Source organism: Macrotis lagotis, chromosome 4 (genome assembly GCF_037893015.1).
Source record: "Macrotis lagotis isolate mMagLag1 chromosome 4, bilby.v1.9.chrom.fasta, whole genome shotgun sequence".
In the NCBI taxonomy this organism is placed as follows: Eukaryota; Metazoa; Chordata; class Mammalia; order Peramelemorphia; family Peramelidae; genus Macrotis; species Macrotis lagotis.
In genome coordinates, this window is record NC_133661.1 from 235,236,563 (window position 1) to 235,260,998 (window position 24,436).

The 24,436-nt window shown below is 34.3% G+C and overlaps 1 protein-coding gene across 1 annotated transcript; it reads left to right on the forward strand.

The window, feature by feature from the left end:
- The first annotated feature begins 14,075 nt into the window (after window positions 1-14,075).
- Window positions 14,076-14,708, forward strand: LOC141520337 (BCL2/adenovirus E1B 19 kDa protein-interacting protein 3-like). Its single transcript, XM_074232061.1, is given in 2 exon segments — window positions 14,076-14,106; window positions 14,109-14,708. Coding segments are annotated over 2 exon segments (588 nt in total). The 3' UTR covers window positions 14,666-14,708.
- The last annotated feature ends 9,728 nt before the right edge of the window (window positions 14,709-24,436 follow it).

The window sequence follows — 24,436 nt, forward strand, 5'->3', positions numbered from 1 at the left end:
AGAAAGTGCAATGTGATAGGCAAAGTACTGTATATTATATTTCAAGGAAAGAACCATTTCCAGTGAGAGACTTTAACATCTATATGGGTCTCTTATTGAGACCTTCCGGCTCTGGTACGTTTAAGTTGGTAAATTGTTGAGCTCAGTAAAACTGTGGTCAGGAGTGTTGAAATATTTATCCCTGAAATGGTTCAGCTTGTAAGCAATGAGAATGGATTGATGATTCCTGAAATGTGTATTAAATCAGTGTAGGGCTTGCCCATGCATCATTTATTGTTCTTGGATTTTTGACATTGCCCTTATTCTGTGGAAGACAGAAAGAAGTCAGAGAGGGGAAATTGCCCAAGCAGTTTTTCAATATTTCTGCAATTCTGAGAGAATGGTTATTCCCGAAGGACAATGGACAAGGTTCAAAGTAGAAAAGCCCATCTGTCTGTCTTTCTTTCTGTCTGTGTCTGTGACTCTGTCTCTCTGTCCCACTCTTTCCTTCCCTCTTCTCCTTCCCCTGTTCTCTCTCTCTCTCTCTCTCTCTCTCTCTCTCTCTCTCTCTCTCTCTCTGCCTTTCTCTCCCTCTCCCTCTATTCCTCCCCTTTCACTTTCACTTTCAGTTGAGTTGAAAAGAATAGTTGTCTGAGAATGATGTTATTCTGATTAAGTTTCTTAAGTTGGGGGTTTATTTCTATGTATTTTCATATGCACTAAAACTTAAGATAGAAGCAGCATGAAAAACCAAATTAAAATCAATAAAACCTGAGTTCCAGTCTCCCATTCTATACATATTAGCTTTTGATCCTGGGCAGCTCACTTAATATTTATGTGTCTCACACAACTTCGAAAAAGAAGTTTATTTATATACATATTTTAAAAAAATTTATAAACTTCCCTTCATTAATCTCATTCCAGGAGAGATACCTTACCTAGACATCTTCTGTAATAGGTATACCATATTCAGAGAAAAATAGCAATCATAAAATCATGAATTTAGGTTCATGACATATATTAGAAAACTTCATATTAACATTATCTATGTTCATTTACTAAATGTTTTCCAATTTTTTTTATTCTAATCCCAAATGAGGATAGCAGGCTAATTGTTTGACACCTCTGCTCTATTACAAATGATAATTTTTAGAAGTAAAAAAAAAGTCCAGTAAAATTAGGTAATGCATTTTTTAAAAACCTGATATATGCAGAACCATCCATAGCCTCCTCATATCTATAAGGAATCATTAGAAAGTAGTTTTTTGAAAAATCTAGTTTAACATTTAAAATTTTGTAGCAATAAATTTTGATTGCTTTTTAATATGAATTTTGTTGTCATTATATATAACTTCATTTTGTCTTCCCATGTTTCTATGTATTGATCATATTTATAACTTCTTATTATATGATCCTAATTCATTTTTATTTTGTATGCCAAAACTTGCCTAGATATTCTCCTATCTATGGGCCTATATTTGGATTCTAGTTTTTTGCTACTACAGAAAAAAGTGATGCTGTAATTTTGTTGTTGTGTTTTATATCTTTTTTTTTTTTGCCATTGACCTTTATGTGGTACATATCCAGTAAGATAATATCTGGGACAAAGGTTATGGGCTTATTAGTCACTTACTTAGCAAACAAGCCAAATCACTTTCCAGAATATCTGTATTAATCCATTGCTCCATCAATAGTACTTTTTTTATGCCTCTCTATCACTGACTTCCAAACTTTTTTTTTCATATTTGCCAATGGGACATGAAGCAAAATTTAAGAGTTCTTGTGCTTTGCATTCCTTATATTGTTAGTGGTTTAGAGAAATTTTCATGTGTTTTTAGTAACTAATAATGATTTTAAGAAATATTTATGTATATACTTTTACCATTTTTCTAGCCAGTTTTACCATTTATCTAGTTCTTTTGGTCTAATATATTTTTCCACTTATGTGGATATATTCATATATACCTATGTGTATGCATATATATGATATTTGTAACTATTTTATACCTTTGTCAGAAATACAATATAATATGATGCAATTTTTTACAACAAAGATTTCCCTTTTGCATGTTAATAATTTTTTATTCAAAAGTTTTTCATTTTCACAAAATTAAAATATTGATTTGATCTATTTATAATTAATCCTATCTATGTTTGTTTAAAAATTCATCTTCGTAAGTCAAAATGTCAATATTATCTTAACTATTTTTCCTCTACTTTTTAAATAATGTAATTCTTAATATTTACCAACAAATCAAAGGTAATTATACTTACGGCTTGGGTAGAAATTTTGAACAGTAAAAGAGTCTGCACTCAGATTTGAAAGAGAAAGGAAAGTAGGTTGTAAAGGGTTTCAGGAAATAATGTAGTCTTTCTAATGAGTCCACGTTTCCTACTGAATTAAAGGCCAACTTTTTTTAAACAATTATCATACTGTTGATAATGAATGACTGAGTCATGAAATAGTATGGTCTCTAGAGAATTAAAGGTAGGGGTCACAAAAAGGTGGCCTATTATTATATTATAAATCAAGAACTGCATAAGAAAAGTAGTATAGACATGTCTTTATGAGAGATTTATTTCTGAATAAAAACTGGATAGGTATGACTGAAAAAATGAAGGGTGAAAAAAATAATGATAAGGAGCTTCTGTTTGGGATTTATGGAGAGAAAAAAAATAAACATGCATGGATGAATTGTGATCAATATCAAGAGTACCCACATCAGCAATCTGACAGATATATAGAAATGATAGATTGAAAAAATATCTTGTATTCATAGATTTAAAGCAGGTAGGGCTTTAGAGGTCATCTAGTTCACTTTCCTTATTTTATAATTAAGAAAATTTACATGATGAGTAAGAAAATTTCGTGATAATTTTGTATCTTTGAAAGGAATAGCAAAGTTTTCACAGTAGATTTGCAATTTCAAATGCAATCTTTTCTCTTGTTTTGTTATGGAAATACTTGTTTTATTGCATGAATTAAAAATACAATTTAAGAAAAGAAAAGAAAGCTTATAAGGAAGTCATGGATGTTAAATGACTTGCATAACACTGCACAGATTAGAAGTCAAAAGCTAAATTTTAACCCAGGTCCTCAATTGAATATGATGGTCTAGAAAGTATTCATCCTTAATCCACTTTGTTTTTCTGGCACAATGAGACTGAAATTATGAATGCTCTAAGAACAATATTCCATCAAGAAACCAATCAGGAACAGTTGGCACAACATCTATAAGTATTCCTTCCACTTTGTATTCTTCACTGCATATATAAATACACTCACATGTATGTGTGTGTATGTGTGTGTATTTTTATGATTAGATTGATTAAAGGATTGCCAATAATGTTAACTCTGCTCTTACATTTTTCAATAAAATATGCATGGTTTTGTTTGCTACATTGGAAACATTTTGAAAGAGGAAAGTTTTAAGATGGTTTTAAGAAAATTTAAGATCTCTTCCAGAAAGAGATGTTTTTCTTTATCAAATCATTTAATAGTCTTTAAATAATAAACACAACAGAATCGACTATATTCTATACTGAATACTTAATTTTGTAAGTATAACCACATTGCATAGAAGGAAAGATTTAAGGTGACAATACTTAGAAAATATTTTATGGTCCATAAGTGAAAATCATTGGAGAATCTGGAATATTCAACACTCTCTAGTTCATTGTGTTTCTGTACAATCTTGTGCATTATAGAATATAATCTGCAAAAGCTTTCCTGTTTCTTCTATCTCCATCAAGGATCCTGTTATGCCTTAGTACTTTTCCCCATACATTTTACATATATGGTGAAAGTATGTAATATGTTTGTAATTATTAGCATTCCAATTAGTGTGGTTTTAAAACAAGTTCTAAATTATAATTATTATTTTTTACCAGAGTCTTCTCTCTGTATTTTTGATCTAATTCAATTGATATTTCCTCATTTTCATTCTTCCTAATATTTTTATTTCCTCAAGTAAGACATCAAGGATTATCATTTTAGATGACAAGTTTGCTAGCTAATATGTAATTGATCAAAAAATGAACTACAAAATTTTTATAAGAATACAAGATTCTTATATATCTTTTCAATTTTAAAAATCCATCATTCTAGTTTTATCTTTAAATATGTTGAGTTATTTTGCTTATTTGGACCACTCACCAACATTTCTGCAAATGTTTTTTTTTTTTTTTGCTTCTTGATGGTTTATGAGGTAACATTGCTTGTTATGTTTTCAACATTCTACTTGATAAATTTTTTCAGATGTTATCTTGATCTTATACTCTGCTGTCATATCTCTTTGCTTGGTAAGTAGATCAAATGTTAACTGGATAAATTTTTATGTTAACTTTTCATATATATTTATAAGTCTATATATAGACATCTAAATACACATATATTCTATTAGTGTCAGTTTATTTTTCAGTGAGGAGATCCCTTAATTGCATTATGCCTAGCAAAGTGTTAGATTGCAAAGGGATCTTCATCAACTGAGGAATGGCTGAAGCAAATTGGAGTACTTAATTGTTATGAAAAAAATATTGTGCTATAAAAATTGATAGTTTTAGAGGAACCTGGAAAGACTTACATGAACTGCTACAAAGTGAAATGAAGAGAACCAGGAGAACATGGTATGCACTAACAGCAAAGCAAGGAAGCAAAGCAAATCTGTCTTTTTAAGAATTATGCTATCCATCTTCATAGAAAGAGGTGACAAACTGAGAAAAAATGAAAGCCCAATTTTTCACTTTATTATTCTTGTTTTCTTTTTTGCAAGATGGTTAATATAAATTTATTATTTTGCATGCTTAATTGATCACATTAGTCATCTCTTAAGTGGGAGGGGGAGGGATATAGAGAATTCAACTCTCAAAAATATTTTAAATGCATGTATAAATGAATAATACTTCCTCCCCACTTCTACCCTTTCTTGTAACTTTATATTTATATTTCCTTTAACAAATTTTCTGTGGGCTATACACTGACAACTTGTTGAGAAATTATATATATATATATATATATATATATATATATATATATATATATATATACCGAGCGAGAGAGAGAGGGAGAGAGAGAGAGAGTCAATTGTTTCCTGCCTCTAAAATATAATCAGATATAATCAGTTTTGCCTTTAGAAAGACTTGCTTTCTGCTATCCTGGTTTCTGTAAGCAGATGTCCAGAGTGATTCAGACTAATCATATCATTACAGTTATGGTCTTCTCCTACTGTCACTTAAGACTTTATGAACTGGGGATAAAAACAATCTCAGGCCAGAAATGAAGATGTGATTTAATATGATCCTGAAATCAGGGAAAGATAAACCAATTAAATAACTTTATAACCAATTAAATAACTTTATCTTAAATGATGGATGGATAAAACAGTAAATAATAGAAATAATCAATAATTTTATCCAAGAAAATGATAATAAGGAAACACCATTCCAAAATTTAGTGGATGAAGTCAAAGCAATTTTGTGGGGAAACTTTGCATCTTTAAATTCTTATATGAATAAAATAAGGAAGAGATCAATGAAATGGGCATGCAACTGAAAAATCTAGAAAAAGAACAAAATAATACCCCATTAAATATCAAATTAGAAATTCTGAAAAATCAAAGGAGAGTTTAATAAAATTGAAAACAAGACTACCATTTATCTTATAAATAAAATTAAGAGTTGTTTTATGAAAAAGCCAATTAAACAGCCAAACCTTTGGTAAATCTGATTAAAAAAAAAGAAAGAAGGTAACCAATTTACCAGTATCAAAAATGAAAAAGGTGAACTAACCACTAATGAGGAGAAAATTAAAGGGATAACTCAGAGCTAATTTGCCAAACTGTATGCCAGTAAATTGGATAACTTGAGTGAAATGAAAGTATATTTTCAAAAAATACAAACTACCCAGATTAACAGAAGAGGAAATAAATTACTTAAATAATCCCATTTCAGAAAAAAAAATTGAAAACCATCAATAAACTCCCTAAGAAAAAGTGTCCAGGTCCAGATGAATTTACAAGTAAATTCTACCAAACATTTAAGGAACAATTAATTCCTATTCTACATAAACCATTTTAGAGTTCCAGCCAAGATGACGAAGAGAAGACAGGCAGTTCTAAAGTTTCTAGATCTTTCCCCAACTATCATATGAAATAAACCTCTTCACAGAAATCTGACCCGCAAAACTCAGAAAGAAAAGCCAGGAGAAAGAAGATCTACCTCAGGATTTGTCTACCCCAGCAGCACTGGAATAATTTGGGGGGGGGTGAGTCTGGGCTCAGAGGTAGGATCAACCCCAGCTCAGCCAGATTAGCAGCTAAATTGGAGCTGGGAGTCTGAGGGCCCAAGAGTCAGATTTTCTGTATCAGTGGTGGGGCTACACCGCAGGGGCTTGAGTCAACTAGGGAGCAGAGGCACTGGTGTTGGTGCTGTCCCTCTGGAGCTTGCAGACAGGGCTGGAGGGAGGGTTCCTGTGCAGGAGAGCTGTAGACACCATTCCTGGGTTCCTCTGGGCTGAGGAACTCAGAGTCCATGCCTCTACTGCTGCTGAGGCCTCTTCCCAGAACAAGCATTTGCATACTAATTCTGCCTCAGTCACAGGTGTGTTAGCAGAAGAACCAGCCTAGCTGACAATCCAGAGAGGGATGACCTCAGGCCAGGGCAAAAGAATTCAATAGCTCCAACTCCTCACTTCAAGCAAAGGGAGAAGGCCTCAATCAAGGTCACAGACACTGCAGAGAAAGCAACCAACAACTCCTACTGGCCAGTCAGAGAATTTGCACTAAGTGAGTAAAGCCTTTAGCGGTCCCAAGCCCCTGTGAATCAACCCCTCCCCAACTCAAGGTCTTAGGAAAAAGGAAGAAGGGTCAGCAGAAAGGTGGATCCATAGAAAACTTCTTGGAAGGGAAAGACCCTAACTCAGAAAAACCTAGAACTTTGAGGACAATACGATCTGATCTTCAGCACAGAAAGACTTCCTTGAAGAAATAAAGAAGGACCTTAAAAATCAACTGGAAAATTTGGGAGAGACAATTAATACCTTGCAACAAGAAAACAAATCCTTAGAAAGTACAATTGGACAAACACAAAATGAGAATAAATGTCTCACATCATCAATTGGACAAATACAAAATGAGAATAATTCTCTCACATCCTCAATTGGGCAAATGCAAAAAGAAAATAATTCTCTCGAAACCTCAATCGGTCGAATGGAAACTCTTTCAAAAGTAGAATTGACCAAGTGGAAAAGGAGTTGCAAAAGGTTAATGAAGAAAACTCCCTCCACCCCAAAAAAAGAATGGAGTCTGCAGAAACTAATGACTCCATAGGACAGCAAGAGCCAGTTGAACAAAGTCAAAACATAGAAAAAATAGAAGAAAATGTAAAATACCTCATCAACAAAACCACTGGCAGGGGCAACCTGAGAATTATAGGACTTCCTGAAAACAATGAAGAGAAAAAAAGCCTGGACTTAATATTACAGGATCTAGTGATGAAAATCTGCCCTGATATCATGGAATCGGAGGGCAAAGTAGTTATTGAAAGAATACATTGATCCCCTCCAGAAAATGATCCTAAAATGAAAACACAAAGGAATGTTGTGGCCAAATTCCAGAACTATCAGATAAAAGAGAAAATCCTGCAAGCAGCCAGAAACAATTTAAATATCAAGGAGCCACAGTAAAGATCATGCAGGACCTGGCTGCATCAACATTAAGGGATCAAAGGGCCTGGAAAGAGATATTTCAAAGAGCAAGGGAGCTTGGAATACAGCCAAGAATCTACTTTCCCATAAAACTGAGCCTTCACTTACAGGGAAATAGATGGATATTTAATGAAATGGAAGAATTACAAAAATTCCTGATGAAAAGACCAGAGCTAAATAGAAAATTTGGACATCAAACAGGAGGTTCAAGAGACACATGAAAAGGCAAAAAAAAAAAAGGGGGGTGGGTGGTAAAAAGGAAAAAAAAAAAAAACTGTTATACAGTAAGTTGAAACCAGCTATATCCCAGCATGGGGAAAAAGATTCTCATAAATCTTGAGAATTGTAACTATAACAGAGAGAATATACCTAGCCAGAAATGATGGACATTCATGATCTATCCATGAGACTGCTATCTAAAGGCATGAAACTGGCTTTAACCCCACTTGGGAGAAGGACTCTAATAATTCTCAAGAATTTTAACTCTATTAGATAGAACATACTGAACTAGAAGTGACAGACACTCAGAATATTCTATGATTCAGATAGAATGATCTAAAAAAACACTACCTCCTTAAAAAGGGGGGGGCAGGAAAGAGACTGGAGGAGGGAGGGGATTGAATGGGGTAAATCTCATTACACTAAGAGGCAGGAAAAAACCTATGGTAATAGAGGGGAAGAAGGGAGCAGATGAGAAATGCCTGAATATTCTTCTCATCAGACTTGGCTTAAAGTCAGCCTACACATACTCAGTTAACTTATAAAACATGTAGACTTTCAAGTATTAAAAGGGGAAAAGGGGTGGGGGGAGAGAGAAAGAGAAGAGGAGTGGGGGGGGAAGGGGGAAATAACAAAAGGAAGGGAAGGGAAGGGAAAAGGGAAAAAGGGAAAGGGGATAGAAAGGGGAGGGATGATATAGGAGGGCAAAAACACTGAAGGGGTGGTATTTAGAAACAAAATACTGGATAATATGAATGGGGGAAGGGGGAAAATACAAACAGAGGGAAGATAGCATGGAGGACAATAAAGAATTAGTAATCATAACTTTGAATGTGAAAGGGATGATCTCTCCCTTAAAACATAAGCAGAATGTATTAAAAAGCAGAATCCTACAATGTGCTGCTTACAAGAAACTCATTTGATGCAGAGAGATACATATAGAATAAAGGAAAAAGGTTGGAGCAAAATATAGTTTGCTTCAGCTGAAGTAAAAAAAAGCAGGGTAGCAATTCTTATCTCAGACAAAGTAGCAACAAAAATAGATAGCATTAAAAGAGATAAGAAAGGAAACTTTATCCTCCTAAAATGTACCATAGACAATAAAGTTATTTCAATACTGAATATTTATGCACCCATTGGGACAGCACCCAGATTCTTAGAGGAAAAGCTGAAAGAACTACAGGAAGACATAGACTGCAAAACTCTACTACTGGGAGATCTCAACCTCTCACACTCAGATATAGATAAATTGAATCATAAAATAAACAAGAAAGAAGTTAAGGAGGTAAATAGATTGTTAGAAAAATTAGATATGGTAGACTTATGGAGGAAACTGAATGAGGATAGAAAGGAATGTATCTTTTTGTCTGCAGTACAAGGAACTTATACAAAAATTGACCATGTACTAGGACATAAAAACCTACTGATGAACTGAAGAAAGGCAGAAATAATGAATACAACTTTCTCAAATCACAATGCAATAAAAGTCATATGCAATATTGGGCCAAAGAGATATAGACCCATAACAAATTGGAAACTGAAAAACTTCATTTTAAAAAATGAGTGGACCAAAAAACAAATTATATAAAGAATTAACCATTTTATCCTAGATAATGATAATAATGAATCAACATACCAAAACCTATGGGATTCATTCAAAGTGACTCTCAGGGGATATATTATAGCTTTAAATGCTTACATGAATAAATTGGAGAAAGAGGAAATCAATGAACTAAACATACAACTAAAAAAATTAGAGAAAGAACAAATCAAAAAGCCCCAATTAAATACCAAATTAGAAATTCTAAAAGTTAAAGGAGAAATTAATTAAATTGAAAGCAACAAAACTATTGAATTAATAAAACCAAAAGTTGGTATTATGGAAAAATCCAATAAAATTGATAGACCTCTGGTCAATTTGATTAATAAAAAGAAAGAAGAAAACAAAATTCCTAGTATCATAAATGAAAAAGATGAACCACCAATGAGGAGGAAATTAAAGTAATAATTTGAAATTATTTTGCCCAACTCTATGGCAAAAAAATTTGATAATCTAAGTGAAATGGATGAATATTTACAAAAATATAAGTTGACCAGGTTAAATAAAGAAGAAATAAATACATAAACAACCCTATCTCAGATAAAGAAATTCAACATGCTGTCATTGAACTCCCTAAGAAGAAAATCTCCAGGGCCTGATGGATTTGCAAGTGAATTCTACCAAACATTTAAGGAACAATTGGTTCCAATTCTATATAAACTCTTTGGAAAAATAGGGAAAGATGGAACTCTGCCTAGCTCTTTCTATGAAACCAATATGGTGCTGTTACCTAAACTAAGCAGAGTTAAAACAGAGAAAGAAAATTATAGACCTATTTCCCTGATGAATACAGATGCAAAAATCTTAAATAAAATCTTAGCAAAATTATTACAAGTTATCACTAGGATAATACATTATGATCAAGTAGGATTTATTCCAGGAATGCAGGTTTGGTTCAATATTAGGAAAACTGTTAGTATACTCAATTATATCAACAACAAACCTATCAGAAATCATACGATCATATCAATAGATGTTGAAAATGCTTTTGACAAAATACAGCATCTGTTCCTACTAAAAGCTCTAGAGAGTTTAGGAATAAATGGACTGTTCTTTAAAATAATTAGCAGTATCTACCTGAAACTATCAGCAAGCATTATATTCAATGGGGAGAGGCTAGAGGCATTCCCAGTAAGATCAGGGGGTGAAGCAAGGTTGCCCAGTATCACCACTACTACTCAATATTGTATTAGAAATGTTAGCATCAGCAATTAGAGAAGCAAAAGAAATTGAAGGAATTAGAATTAAGAAGGAAGACACAAAACTCTCACTCTTTGCAGATGAGAAATCATCCAAGAAATCATCCAAAAAACTACTGGAAACAATTAGCAATTTTAACAAAGTTTCAGGTTATAAAATAAACCCTCATAAATCCTCAACTTTTCTATATATGTCTAGCAAGATACAGCAGGAAGAGCTAGAAAGAGAAATCCCGTTCAAAGTAACCTCAGACAATATGAAATACTGGGTAGACTGTTTGCCAAGACAGACTCAGAAACTTTTTGAAAACAATTATAAAACACTTCTCACACAAATTAAATCAGATTTAAAGAACTGGGCAAATATCAACTGCTCATGGATAGGTACAGCTAATATAATAAAAATGACAATTCTACCAAAACTAAACTACCTGTTTAGTGCCCTACCAATCAAAATTCCAAAAAGTTACTTTAATGAGTTAGAAAAAATTGTAAGTAAATTCATATGGAGAAATAAAAAGTCTAGAATTGCCAGGAGCTTAAAGTAAAAAAGTGCAAAGGAAGGTGGCTTAGCCCTACCTGATCTAAAATTATATTATAAAGCATCAGTCATCAAAATTGTTTGGTATTGTCTAAGAAATAGAATGGTGGACTAATGGAATAAACTAGGTGTAAAAGCAGGAGATGATTATAGTAATCTGCCTTGTGATAAACCCAAGGAGTCCAGCCATTGGGATAAAAACTCCCTCTTCGATAAAAACTGCTGGCATAATTGGAAGTTAATAGGGAAGAAACTTAGATTAGACACAACACCTAACACCCTTTACCAAGATAAGATCCAAATGTTTACAGGACTTAGACATAAAAAACAATACTATAACAAACTGTAAGGTCAAGGACTAGTTTACCTGTCAGATCTATGGAAAGGGGAGCAGTTTATGTCTAAGGAAGAGTTGGAGAACATCACCAAAAACCAATTAGATGGTTTTGATTAAATTAAATTAAAAAGCTTTTGCAAAGATAAAACCACTGTAACCGAGATCAAAAGAAATGTAATAAATTGGGAAACAATCTTTACAACCAATGATTCTGACAAAGGAATCATTTCTAAAATATACAGAGAACTGAGTCATATTTTTAAAACAAAAAGCCATTCCCCAATTGACAAATGGTCAAAGGATGTGCAAAATAAATTTACACATGAGGAGATCAAAGCAATCCATAGCCATATGAAAAGAATTGCTCTAAATCATTACTTATTAGAGAAATGCAAATTAAAGCTTCTCTGAGGTACCACCTCACACCTCTCAGATTGGCAAATATGAGCAGAAAAGGTAATGATCATTGTTGGAAGGGTTGTGGTAAATCTGGGACACTATTACACTGTTGGTGGAGCTGTAAACTCATCCAACCCTTCTGGAGAGCTATTTGGAACTATGCCCAAAGGACAACCAAAATGTGCATACCCTTTGACCCAGCAATATCGCTATTGGTTCTATAACCTGAAGAGATAATGAAAAATGGTAAAAACATCACTTATATAAAAATATTTATAGTAGCCCTGTTTGTGGTGGAAAAGAATTGGAAATCAAGTAAATGTCCTTCATTTGGGGAATGGCTTAGCAAACTGTGGTATATGTATGTCATGGAACACTATTGTTCTATTAGATACCAGGAGGGATGGTATTTCCTGGAAGCCTGGAGGGATTTGCATGAACTTATGCTGAGTGAGAGGAACAGAACCAGAAAAACACTATATACCCTAAAATGAACATGGGAGTAATGTTCAACTTTGAAGGACTCGTTCATTCCATCAGTGCAGCAATCTGGAACAATTTGGGGTTGTCTGCAAAGGAGAGTGTCATCTGTATCCAGATAAGGAGATGTGGGGTTTGAACAAAGTTCAAGGACTATTCCCTTTAATTTAGAAATAAACAGATATCTTATTGTCTGATCTTGTTACCTCTTAGACTTCTTGTCTCTTCTTCAAGGATATGATTTCTCTTTCATCACATGCAATTTGAGTCAAGGTACAACATGGAAACAAAGTAAAGACTGACAGATTGCTTTCCTTCTGGGGTGGGGTTGGGAGGAGGGAAGTAAGATTGGGGGGAAATTGTAAAACTCAAATAATATCTTTAATAAAAATAAATTAAAAAATAAACCATTTAAAAAACATGAGAGGAAGGAATTCTGCAAAACACTTTTCATGACACCAACATGGTACTGATATTTAAACCAGGAAGAACCAAATAGACAAAGAAAATTATAGATCAATCTCCCTAATTAATATTGATGTGAAAATCTTAAATAAAATTTTAGCAGTTAAACTACAGCAAGTTATTATCTGTATAATACACCATGATCAGATTGAATTTATACCAGACAGGCATGGAAGGTTCAACATTAGGAAAATACTCAACACAATTAGACATATCTATAACAAAGGCAATGGAAATCATATGATTATCTCAATAGATACATAAAAAAATCTTTAATCAAATACAGCATCCATTCTTATTAAAAACACTAAGAATAAATGGAGTTTTCCTTAAAATAATAAATAGTATCTATCTAAAAGCATCAACATATATCATATTTAATGGGAATAAACTCAGAGCATTTCCAATAAAATCAGGGGTGAAACAAGGATACCCATTATCACCATTACTATTCAATCTAGTATTAGAAATGCTAGCAATAACAATAAGTGAACAAAAAGAAATCGAAGAAATCAAGATTGGCAATGAGGAGGCAAAACTTTCACTTTTTGCAGATGATATGATGGTATATCTAGAGAACCAGAGAAAATCTACTAAAAAACTACTTTGAACCAATTAACAAATTCAGGAATACAGCAGGATATAAAATAAACCCAAGTAAATCATCAACATTTGTATATATGAAAAACAAAGCCCAAAGGCAAGAGATAGAAAGAGAAATTCCATTTAAAATAGCTGTAGACATCGTTAAATACTTGGGAATCTACTTCCCAAGGAAAACCCAGAAACTGTATGAACACAATTATAAAACTCTCCTCACCCAAATGAAGTCAGATCTAAATAATGGGGAAAATGTCAAATGTTCATGGTTAGGTTGAGTTAATATAATAAAAATGACAATTCTACCGAAATTAAATTACTTATTCAGTGCCATACCAATCAAACTACCAAAGAACTACTTTACCAAGCTGCAAAAAAATAGTAACAAAATTCATCTGAAGCAATAAAAAGGCAAGAATAGCAAGGAAACGTATGAAAAAAAGGTAAAGGGCCCCGGCCCCCGGGCCCAGAGCAGCGGCGGCGGCGGCGGCGGCGGCAGCGCTCCGGGGGCGCCCGCACGACCCCCCAGCGGCGGCAGCGGCCCCGGCCCCGCCATGGCACAAAGCGGCCAGCCCCCCCCCCCCCCCAGGAGAACCTGCAGGGCTCTTGGGTGGCATTGCACTTCAGCAGTAATGGCACCGGTCATAGTGCAGTGCCATCCTCAATTTCAGCCTATAATGGCGACATGGAAAAGATTCTTCTGGATGCCCAGCATGAGTCTGGACGGAGCAGCTCCAAGAGTTCTCACTGTGACAGCCCACCTCGGTCACAGACACCCCAAGATATTAACCGAATTTCTGAAACGGATACTCACAGCATTGGAGAAAAGAACAGCTCCCAGTCTGAAGAAGACTACATGGAAAGACTGAAAGAAGTAGAGAGCATCCTGAAGAAAAACTCAGACTGGATCTGGGACTGGTCCAGTAGGCCTGAAAATATCCCCCCAAAGGAGTTTCTTTTTAAGCACCCGAAGCGTTCGGCCACTCTCAGCATGAGAAACACGAGCGTCCTGAAAAAGGGGGGCATCTTCTCGGCAGAGTTTTTGAAGGTTTTCCTCCCGTCCCTGCTGCTCTCTCACTTCCTCGCCATCGGGCTGGGGATCTACACTGGAAGGCGTCTCACCACCTGCACCAGCACCTTCTAGGGCAGTGGGGCTGGGAGTCTGGCCAAGCAGCAGGCTGCCATCTCTGAGCATGCCAAGGGGTCCGGCCGTGAGTCCGGGATGGCTCCTGCGACTTGTGCTCATCTGTTGTGTAAATGTTGTGTTCCTAGTTCAGTAGAAGCGGAGGAGAGTAGCTGTCTTCACTCCCTGGGCACCACATGGGGAGCAGGTCCGACTGGCCTCTCCTCCCTGTCGGCGTAGCCCCTCGAGTTCTCCCCATCCTGGGGCTCCCTGGACACACTTCCCAGTTCCCCACGGAGGGGCTACTCCTTTGGACAAATGAATCGTGTCATTTTTAACAGCATGATTGCTAGGGGCTTGTGGTCCCAGAAGACCCCCATGCCTGTTTGCCCTGGTTGGAGCAACCGCTTAGGGAAGTCTCTCCTCCATTCTGCTGGGTGGTCTTCCTGGGCAGATGGGAAGAGAGGAAGCCCCCAAGGTGGTCCAACCAACCCTGACGTTGAAGTCTCTGGGTCCTCCACTTGTTTGCCCTCCTAGGGCTTAGTGTGGCCTGCAACGTGTCCGGGCAGCTGCCCCCACTAAGCCTGCTTGCTTCCCCGTGCTCCCAGCTAGGTCCCTACCACACTTCTTGGCCCTGCCCTTTATCAACTTCAGCCACCACAGCCAGAATGAGAAGAATTCTGTGTTTGCCAAATTCCCCAAGGTGCCCGTCTCCAGGTCCAGTTCACCAGTGTCATGAGCCTGCCTTTTTCCTTGGCACAAATTATTTTCTGAAAGGAGGCCATATCTTTGCTGTGCTGGACACACTCAGCATTTGTTTATATCTGTCCCTGATGACCCCCCTAGCCCCCCACCCCATCTGGGATGAAATAATCAACCTTCCAGATTGAAAAGCAAGCCCCTCTCCTTTGCCCTCCACCCCTTCCTCCACTGCAGAGGTGGCCCAGGTGCTTATCGCCCTTCCCAGCCCAGCCACTGGGCTCCCCTGCTTTGGTCAAAGCCCACAGAGGGGTTGCCTCAGACAGCGCTTTGTAAGCCAAGGGAAGGAAGAGTGATTCAGAAAGCAAGTACTCGTCTTCGGCCAGTCCCCTCTTCAGCCAGCCAGCCGATAATTAAGTGGAGTGATTGCTGGGCCCCAGCACCTTAAACAAAATGAAGGATCTTTTGTTTTCTATTCCCTTTGTCCTGAGTAGTTAGTCCCTCTCCTACCCTTTGAACCACTTCTTGTAACAGAATAAAGGAGCATTTCAGCCAAAAAAAAAAAGAAAAAAAAAGAAAAAAAGGTAAAGGAAGGTGGCCTAGCTCTACCAGATCTAAAACGATAGTAATAAAGCAACAGTAATCACAACTGCCTGGTCCTGATTAAGAAATAGAGTACTGGATCAGTGAACTTCCAGAGAAGTTGCTATAAATAACTACAGTAATCTACTATTTGACAAACCCAAAGACATCTGCTTCTGGGATAAGAACTCATTATTTGACAAAAATTGGGTAAGATAAATTAATAGGGCAAAAAATACTCTATCTATAAGCTCTATGGAAACGGGATAAATTTATGACCAAACAAGAATTAGAACACATTATAAACTAAAAAAATGAATGATTTTGACTATATTAAATTAAAAAGCTTTTGCACTAATTAAATCAATGCTGCCAACATTAGAAGGAAAACAGAAAGCTGGACAACAATCTTCACAACCAGGAGTTCTGATAAAGGTCTCATTAATAAAATAAATAGAAAATTGCGACAAATTTATAAGATTCCCCAATTGATAAACGGTCAAAAGATACAGTTTTCAAATGAAAAATTATAGCCTTATATAATTATGAAAAATGTTCCAAATCACAATTATTTAGAGAAATGCAAATTAAGGAGTATCATTTCATACTTATTAGATTAGCTAAGATGAGAAAAAAGGGAAGATATCAATGTTGGAGTGGTTGTGGGAGGATTGGGACATTGATAGTTTGCTGGTGGAGTTGTGTATAGGTCCAAACTTTCTTGAGAACAATATGGAACTATGTCCAAAGAGCAATAAAACTGTTCATATCCTTTGACTCAACAATTCCAATTCTAGGCCTGCATCAAGAGGAAATTATAAAAAAAAGGGAAAAGTCCTACATATTCCAAATTATTCATAGCAGCTTTTTTTGTAGTGGCAAAGAATTATAAATTGAAGGATATCCATTAATTAAGGAATGGTTAACATGTTATGGTACATTAATACTATGAAATATTTTTGTTCTATAAGGAACCATAAGTGGTCAGACTCTAGAGAAGCATGGAATGACTTACAGCATCTGATGCTCAGTGAAGGGAGTATAGCTAAGAGAACAATGCACTCATTAACAACAACATTGTGAGATGATTAACCTTGATGGAAGCAGCTCTCCTCAGCAGTCCAGAGAACTAGTATAACAGTATTTGACTGGTTTTGGACTACATTATCCCCAACCAGAAGAAGAAACAATTAAAACAAAAGGCAAGAAAAAAAAAGCCCTTGCAAATCTGATGAACACTTTATAAAAACTATCTCTTTATCTCTTTCCCTTAATCCTAATTTGTCTTGACAAAAATGGCTATTTTGTAAACATGTTTAACAAAATATGTATGTAAACTTCTAACCTGATTGTTCACTGATGATGGGAGGGGGGGGTGGGAAGGGAGGGTGGAGGGAAATTTTGTAATTTGCGAACATTCATGAAAATAAATAAATTTTTAAAAATCTGATCCTGAAACTAGAAACTTTGACAAATGACAGGACTGGGCAGAGCACACTAGTCACTCTAGCAATTGCCAGGGAAGGTATGAATGGAGATTTTAAATATAGACACAATTGCATTTCAATTATGACCAACTCTCTGTGACCACATTTGAGATTTTCTTTGCAAAAATGCTCAGATTTTGCCATTTCCATCTCTGGCCCATTTTACACATGAAGAACCTGAAGCAAACAATAAAATGATTTGTTCAAAGTCACAAAACTACTAAGTGTCTCTATTGTTGTATTAGAAGCCAGGAGGTATGGGAATTCAGGGAAGCCTGGAGGGATTTGCATGGATGCTGAGTGAGATGAGCAGAACCAGAAAAACACTGCACGCCCTAACAGCAACATGGGGGTGATGATCAATCTTGATGGACTTGCACATTCCAACAGTGCAACAATCAGGGACAATTTTGGGCTGTGTGCAATGGAGAATACCTTCTGTATCCAGATAAAGAATTGTGGAGTTTGAACAAATTTAGAAAAAAAAACTTGATATCTTATTGTCTGATCTTGTTATCTCTTATACTTTTTTGTTTCTTCCTTAAGAATATGATTTCTCTCTCATTACATTCAATTTGGATCAATGCACAACATGGAAACAAAGACTGACAAATTGCCTTCTGTGGGGGGGTGGGGAGGGATTAGGGGAGGAATTGTAAAGCTCAAATAAAATCTTTAATAAAAAAAACCCCAATAAGTATCTAATGTTGATCTGAACACATATTTTTCTGATTCCATATCTAGCCTACTATTTACTGGATCACAACATCACATGCATAGTTTTATTTAAGATATTTTAGGTAGCCTTAGTAAGTACATACATACATATTTCCAAGTTACAAAATTATCCTCCACCCTCCCTTCCCACCCCCTCCCCTCAGCTATCAGGTTAGCAATTTATATACATATTTTGTTAAACATATTTGCAAATGATTTATTTTTGGCATGACAAATTAAGGAATAAGGGAAAGAGATAATTTTTTAAAGTGTTCATCAGATTCATAAGGGTTGTTTTTTTCCCCCTGTGTTTTGTTTTGTTTTGGTTTTCTTCCTCTGGTTGGGGATAATATATTTCAAGACCAGTCAAATACCATTAACCTAACTCTCTGTACTGCTGAGAGGAATTACCCATTCCCTTAAATAAATAAAAAAAATTAGAAAAAAAAGACACATTTACCATCATCACTTCTGGAAAACAGAATGCAAACTCTTTAAGTACTTTTATCTCAACCCCAGCACACATTCAAATACTTTGTGTGTATTTTGCACTTAGAAGATGTTTGTGGAAGTTAATGGAATCATATCATGCCTATTATTAATCTGACCATTAAATGAAATAATGTATGCTCGACAAATAAAAATGCAATGTAAATCTAAGCTATTGTATGTTCACAATAGATGTATAGCATATCAAAGATGCAAGGAACCTTTGAATAACAAAAAATGGGAAGGTCTTTAGAACAAAGAAATTTCAGAGCTGGAAGGGATGTTCAAAAAGAGAAACCAAGGTCCCATGGACATCTTAAGTTTAAAATGTCCCAAACTAAACTGTTTATCTTTTCCCCAAGCCTACCCACTTCCCAAATTTTCTGAATACTCTTGAGAACACCACTTTCCTCCCAGTCAATTAGGCTCACAGTCCAGGTTCATACTTGATTCATCACTTTTTCCTTCCTTTTGACATATCTAATGTGTTATTAAGACTTGTCAATTATGCCTTCATGATATCTTTCACAGACTTCCCTAACATCTATTCTTCTCTGGCATTTCTAGCACCCTGAAGCAGGAGACTGGGATCACTTTATATCAAAACTATTCTAATAGCCTCCTCTCTCTTCTTATATTAATCTATCCTCCACACAGCTATTGAAGTGATTTTTCTAAAATGCCAGCCTGTTCATCTCAATTCACTCAACTTATTTTATGTATGCTTATAGTTTCCTATCATCTATAGGTTCAAATATAAAATCTTCTATTTGACTTGTAAAACTATTCCTAATATTCCTTTCTTCTTTTTCAATGTTCTTTTAAATACTAACTGGGCTTAATGCTTCTGGCTTCCTTGGTGTTCCTTATATAAGGCACTACATATCCCAAATGATCATTTTCAATAACTATCCTCCATATTTGAAATGTTCTCCTTCCTCATCTATGTCCCCTGTTTTCATGATTTTCTTCAGGTCTCATAAAAAATCTCAACAAGATTCTTTTTTACAATTCTTCATGCCTTTCCTGTGAGTTTGCTTCCAAATTATCTTATAAATTACTTTGTACATAAGTATATGCATATGATCTCTCTCATCAGACACAAACTCCTTAAAAAACAGATTTTCCCCTATCTTTGCATCCCCAGTACTCAGCCAATCAATAAAAATTTATCAATACTTTCCATGTGTTATTTATCATTCTTACTCTAATGTCATTTCAGTTATGTCTGATTCTTCAGACATCATTTGGGGGTTTTCTTGCCAAAAAAAGTCAAACATATTTCCTTCTTCGACTCATTTTATAAATGAAGAAACTGAGACCGAGTTAAGTGACTTGTCCAGGGTCACATAACTAGCTTGTGTTTGAGGCTAAATTTGTACTTAGATAGATGAATTTTCCTAATTCCAATCCTGGTGCTCTTCCCACTGTGCCATCTAGTTATCTGCTATGCCTATAGTAGGTTATTAATAAATAATTGTTGAACTGACTTGCTGTATTGTAGTAATAGCACATCTATATTTGTAAATTCAGAAAAATTATACAATTACACTATTCATTATATATATATATATATATACTGAGAATATATCCTTAAATAAATAAAGGGAAATAAAATCTCTCTCTCTCTCTCTCTCTCTCTCTCTCTCTCTCTCTCTCACACACACACACACACACACACACACACACACACACACACACACACAATCTATACTTGGTAGAAGATGCCTAGATCTTAGAAGCTTAGCTTGATGATTTTAGCTCATTGATTTCTAATCATATTGCCTTGAATGAAAAAAAGTGACTTTTTTTAGTAAAAATTATTTTCCCCAATCATCAGTACTCCATTCTTAGTGTTTTCTTGTTTATGACATTCTCTCCTGCATATTTCTGTTTCCAGACTCCATATAGCTGACCTCACTCTCAGGTATTTCCCCTCCTATTCTCCTTCCTCTTTTCCCTACCCCTAAGTGTCCTTGAATCATGTGGCTCCATTCCTATATCTTTCGTTCTCTCCCTTCCTCATGTATGTAAGTTTGTATTGTGTAAAAATGTGGTCTGCAGAACAATTCATTTATATTATGTAAAGTGTTATCTAGATGTCTGCTAAATCAGTTTCCATTTTTATAATACCTTTTTAGCAATCTACTTTACCTGTTAGCTTGTATTGAACCCCAGCAAAATTTACGTATCTACTTTAAACTAGTCAGTCTACTCTATTTGAAAAATGTCACAGGAGACTGCAAATCCTGATTCACAGAATAGTTGATTTCTATATAAAACAATTGAAACTTGGTAGGTAAGTGAAGAAAATTTGGACTGATCTGGTCTTCCTGTGTAAAACACTGTTATCCTGGTAGTTTCACAGTCTCCCTTGAATGAAATTGTATCTAAATTCAATTCAATAAAATAATAATAATAATTCATTAAATTCAGGTATTTTTAAAGTTTAAAATAGAAGCTGCCAGGCTTTATAGGTTTTACATGAAATTTGAAAATAGAAGCTGAAAATTAGGATTAAAATAAATGTAGAAAAATGATAATTTTATAATCATCTCAGAAGTATACAACAAAATCAAGATAAAGGTTTATTAAAGGTAATTAGACACGGAAGCATAAAAGTTAATTAAAAACAGAGTAAACTGACTTACTATTTTGGTTTTTATGATAATAATTGTGAAAAGTGAATTTACTTCTAAGATGGATATATATATATATATATATATATATATATTATGCTCTTACCAGAAAAAAACAGAAATGTGTGTTCAAATAGTATTATCAGTTCAATGAAAATGTCATTTTAAGTGGTTATTAAAATAAATTGCTTTCATTTGATGAATTCACCAACTAAATCCACTAAAGCAACCTTTTTTATAGACCTATAGAGAGGTAGCATGAAACAATAGTTATGACATCATTGGTAGTAGTAATGACAATAAAAATAAAAGCATTTTTGTAAGAAAATACATACAATACTATAGTCTTAAAAAACTGATAGGCAAAAAATGGTGAGTGATTTATAAACAAGAGGTAGGGAAGACTTGAATTGCTTCTGCCATTTGTATAACTATAGTCAAGGCCTATGGTTGGTGTTATTTGCTCAGATATTCTAGCCATCATATCATAATCCCTGTCAAAATTTTGAACACTTATTGAGGTCTTATCTGAACTTCTTGCAGTTCTTGAGTTTGTACAATTAAGCTGGAAATCTCATGGCAACAAATCTGCTATTCTCGTGATTTTAGACATATACAACAAAATCAGTTCAAATGGAAAATAAAATCAACCAAACCAATTTCCAATCTTGAAAGTAGTTTGACCTATAGCTTTATTTTTTTATCTGAAATGAGTTTAAGGAGTCATTTCCAAGAAATGTAATATCTTTGGAAAGTAGTTTTCTCCTTTAAAAAATTTCCTCATATTCAAATAAAATGAAATTTAAATTAAATTATATGCCTAACAAGAAGAAAATAGTGAAGCATGCAACATTTATAATTAAAAAAACTAACTAAAATTATAAGAAAAATATAATGGCCATTCAAAAAAACCCAATCATTTCAACCATGTGAGATCATCAGCAACAGAAAAAGAAAGGAGGAATCATGTATACAGAATGACTTTTTAATATCTGCCCCTAAAATAAATACCAACCCCTGGGAAAGAAAATGAATTGAATGAATGAAGAAATGAGACTAATTAAACCAGGAAAGGTACAGTGTTGTAAGAAATGTAATGACAAAATATGAGAAATAAAACTACTACTAATGGATCAAGTACACTGGTAAAAGTAGATAATCAGTATCCTCAGTATTCTGTAATTTCAATTTGTTTTATGTTCAAGTTAAATAATTAACTAACAATATTCACTTAAAAGATAATTGTTAAGTATGTAATTACTGAAATGATCTAATATTATAATGAATACATTTGCCAATCTGTTCATTTTATCAAATGTTAAATATCTATATCAAAGGTCCTATAAAAGGTATTGGTGATTAAAGAACAAAAACATTAAGGAGTCACTAACTTTAGGAGTTCATGTTATTTTATATCTTTATAATCAATTTGATTGAGGTTATGGAAAATTAGATAGCAAAAAAAATTGAACTGGAAGGTTATCTGAACTCATCTAATGCATAAAGTACCCTCTTTAATTAGCAAGTTACTAGGGAAACAGGTTGACTTAATTTTATTTATGCTACATTTAATTGCTTTGTACATATTGTATTTAATATATTAAAATTGTTTCTACATATTCACCCTGAATTCAAATCAAAATGATGTACTCAAATTGTGTACATCTGGGAAATAACAAAAAGTGACAGAATGGCTTGTACTGCAGTAATATTAAGTGCATAGAGATTACTATCTCTACTTAAATAAAATTGAATTGACTAGACCTCCTCTTTGCTGACAAATTATTATTTCCATTCCATCATGCCCTCCAAGTTGTTATAATTTTTATCACTGAAAACCTTGCCTGCTTGCTTCATAAACTGTGTCTCTGATTGGTGCCTTTGGTCCTTTACTCTTATTTTTTTATTGTCTTATTTTTTCTTGTATGGCTTGGTAGAATCATCTAAAGAGACAGAAATGAGATGTGAATTTATTTATCATTGCCCTCCCTTCATTTTCTGCCTTTATCTTCTCTTTCCTGTCTCCATTCCTTTTTGTTTCCTGTATATATATATATATATATATATATATATATATATACATATATATATATATATGTATATATATATATATATATATGTGTGTGTGTGTGTGTGTGTGTGTGTGTAAAAATGGAAAAGAGAGCACTTCTATATAAACAACAGAAAAACAAAGAAGTTCATATGTGAAATTAAATTTTTATTTCTTAATTTTTCCTTTTAAAAATATTTCTGTATGTATATATTTATATATGTGATAAATTATATATATTCCTAATATCTGTACTATTCTGATTATTTAAATAAAATGTTTCAATTGACCTATTTTTGATAATATTATTTATACTATATTCTAATAGAACTCCCAATTAAAATATGAGTAGAAAAATAAATAAATGTGCATAGTTAACATCTCTTTAAACATTTATTTTCCATTATAACATCTTTTTGAAGTTTATGATTAGTCAATAGACATTTATAACCATTCTACGATGTACTAGACACTGTACTAAGCAAACAGGATACAAAGTAACACAAAGCAAACAAATTACAAAAACAATAAAAACCTACTTAATCCTTGTCTGTAAAGAGCTAATAGTCTTATGGGGAAACAAAATCTACACAACTATTTATAAGCATGATAGATTTAGGATAAATTGAAATAATAAATAGGAACAAAGGTACAAAGATTAAGAAGGAAAGACTACTGACAGGAAGTGAAAATGTAGGTGAGTTATGAAGAGAAAGAGTTGGAGATAAGGAAGGAGAGAACCAAAGACAGTGAAAATGTATAGAGTCTTCAGATGAAATATTCTGTGGGATATACATCCTGTGTGAGGTCAGTGTCACATAATCTAGTATACAGGAGAGAATAAAGGACACAATTATAAAGGTAAGAAGGTCCAAGTTAATAAGGCTTTTAAAATCGATATTTAGGTTTTTTCATTTGAACTTTGAGGCAATAAAGATTTACCACGGTTTATGGAATGAAATGGAGTGTGATATGTTCAAACATGCATTTTAATCACTTTGATGGTTGTGAAGAATGGACTAGAATGAAGAGAGACATGAGAAAAGAGGATCAACCAGTAAGTTACTGTAGTAGTCTCAGTGCAAAGTGATAAGGGATTGAGTCACAGTGGTGGGACTATCATAGCAGA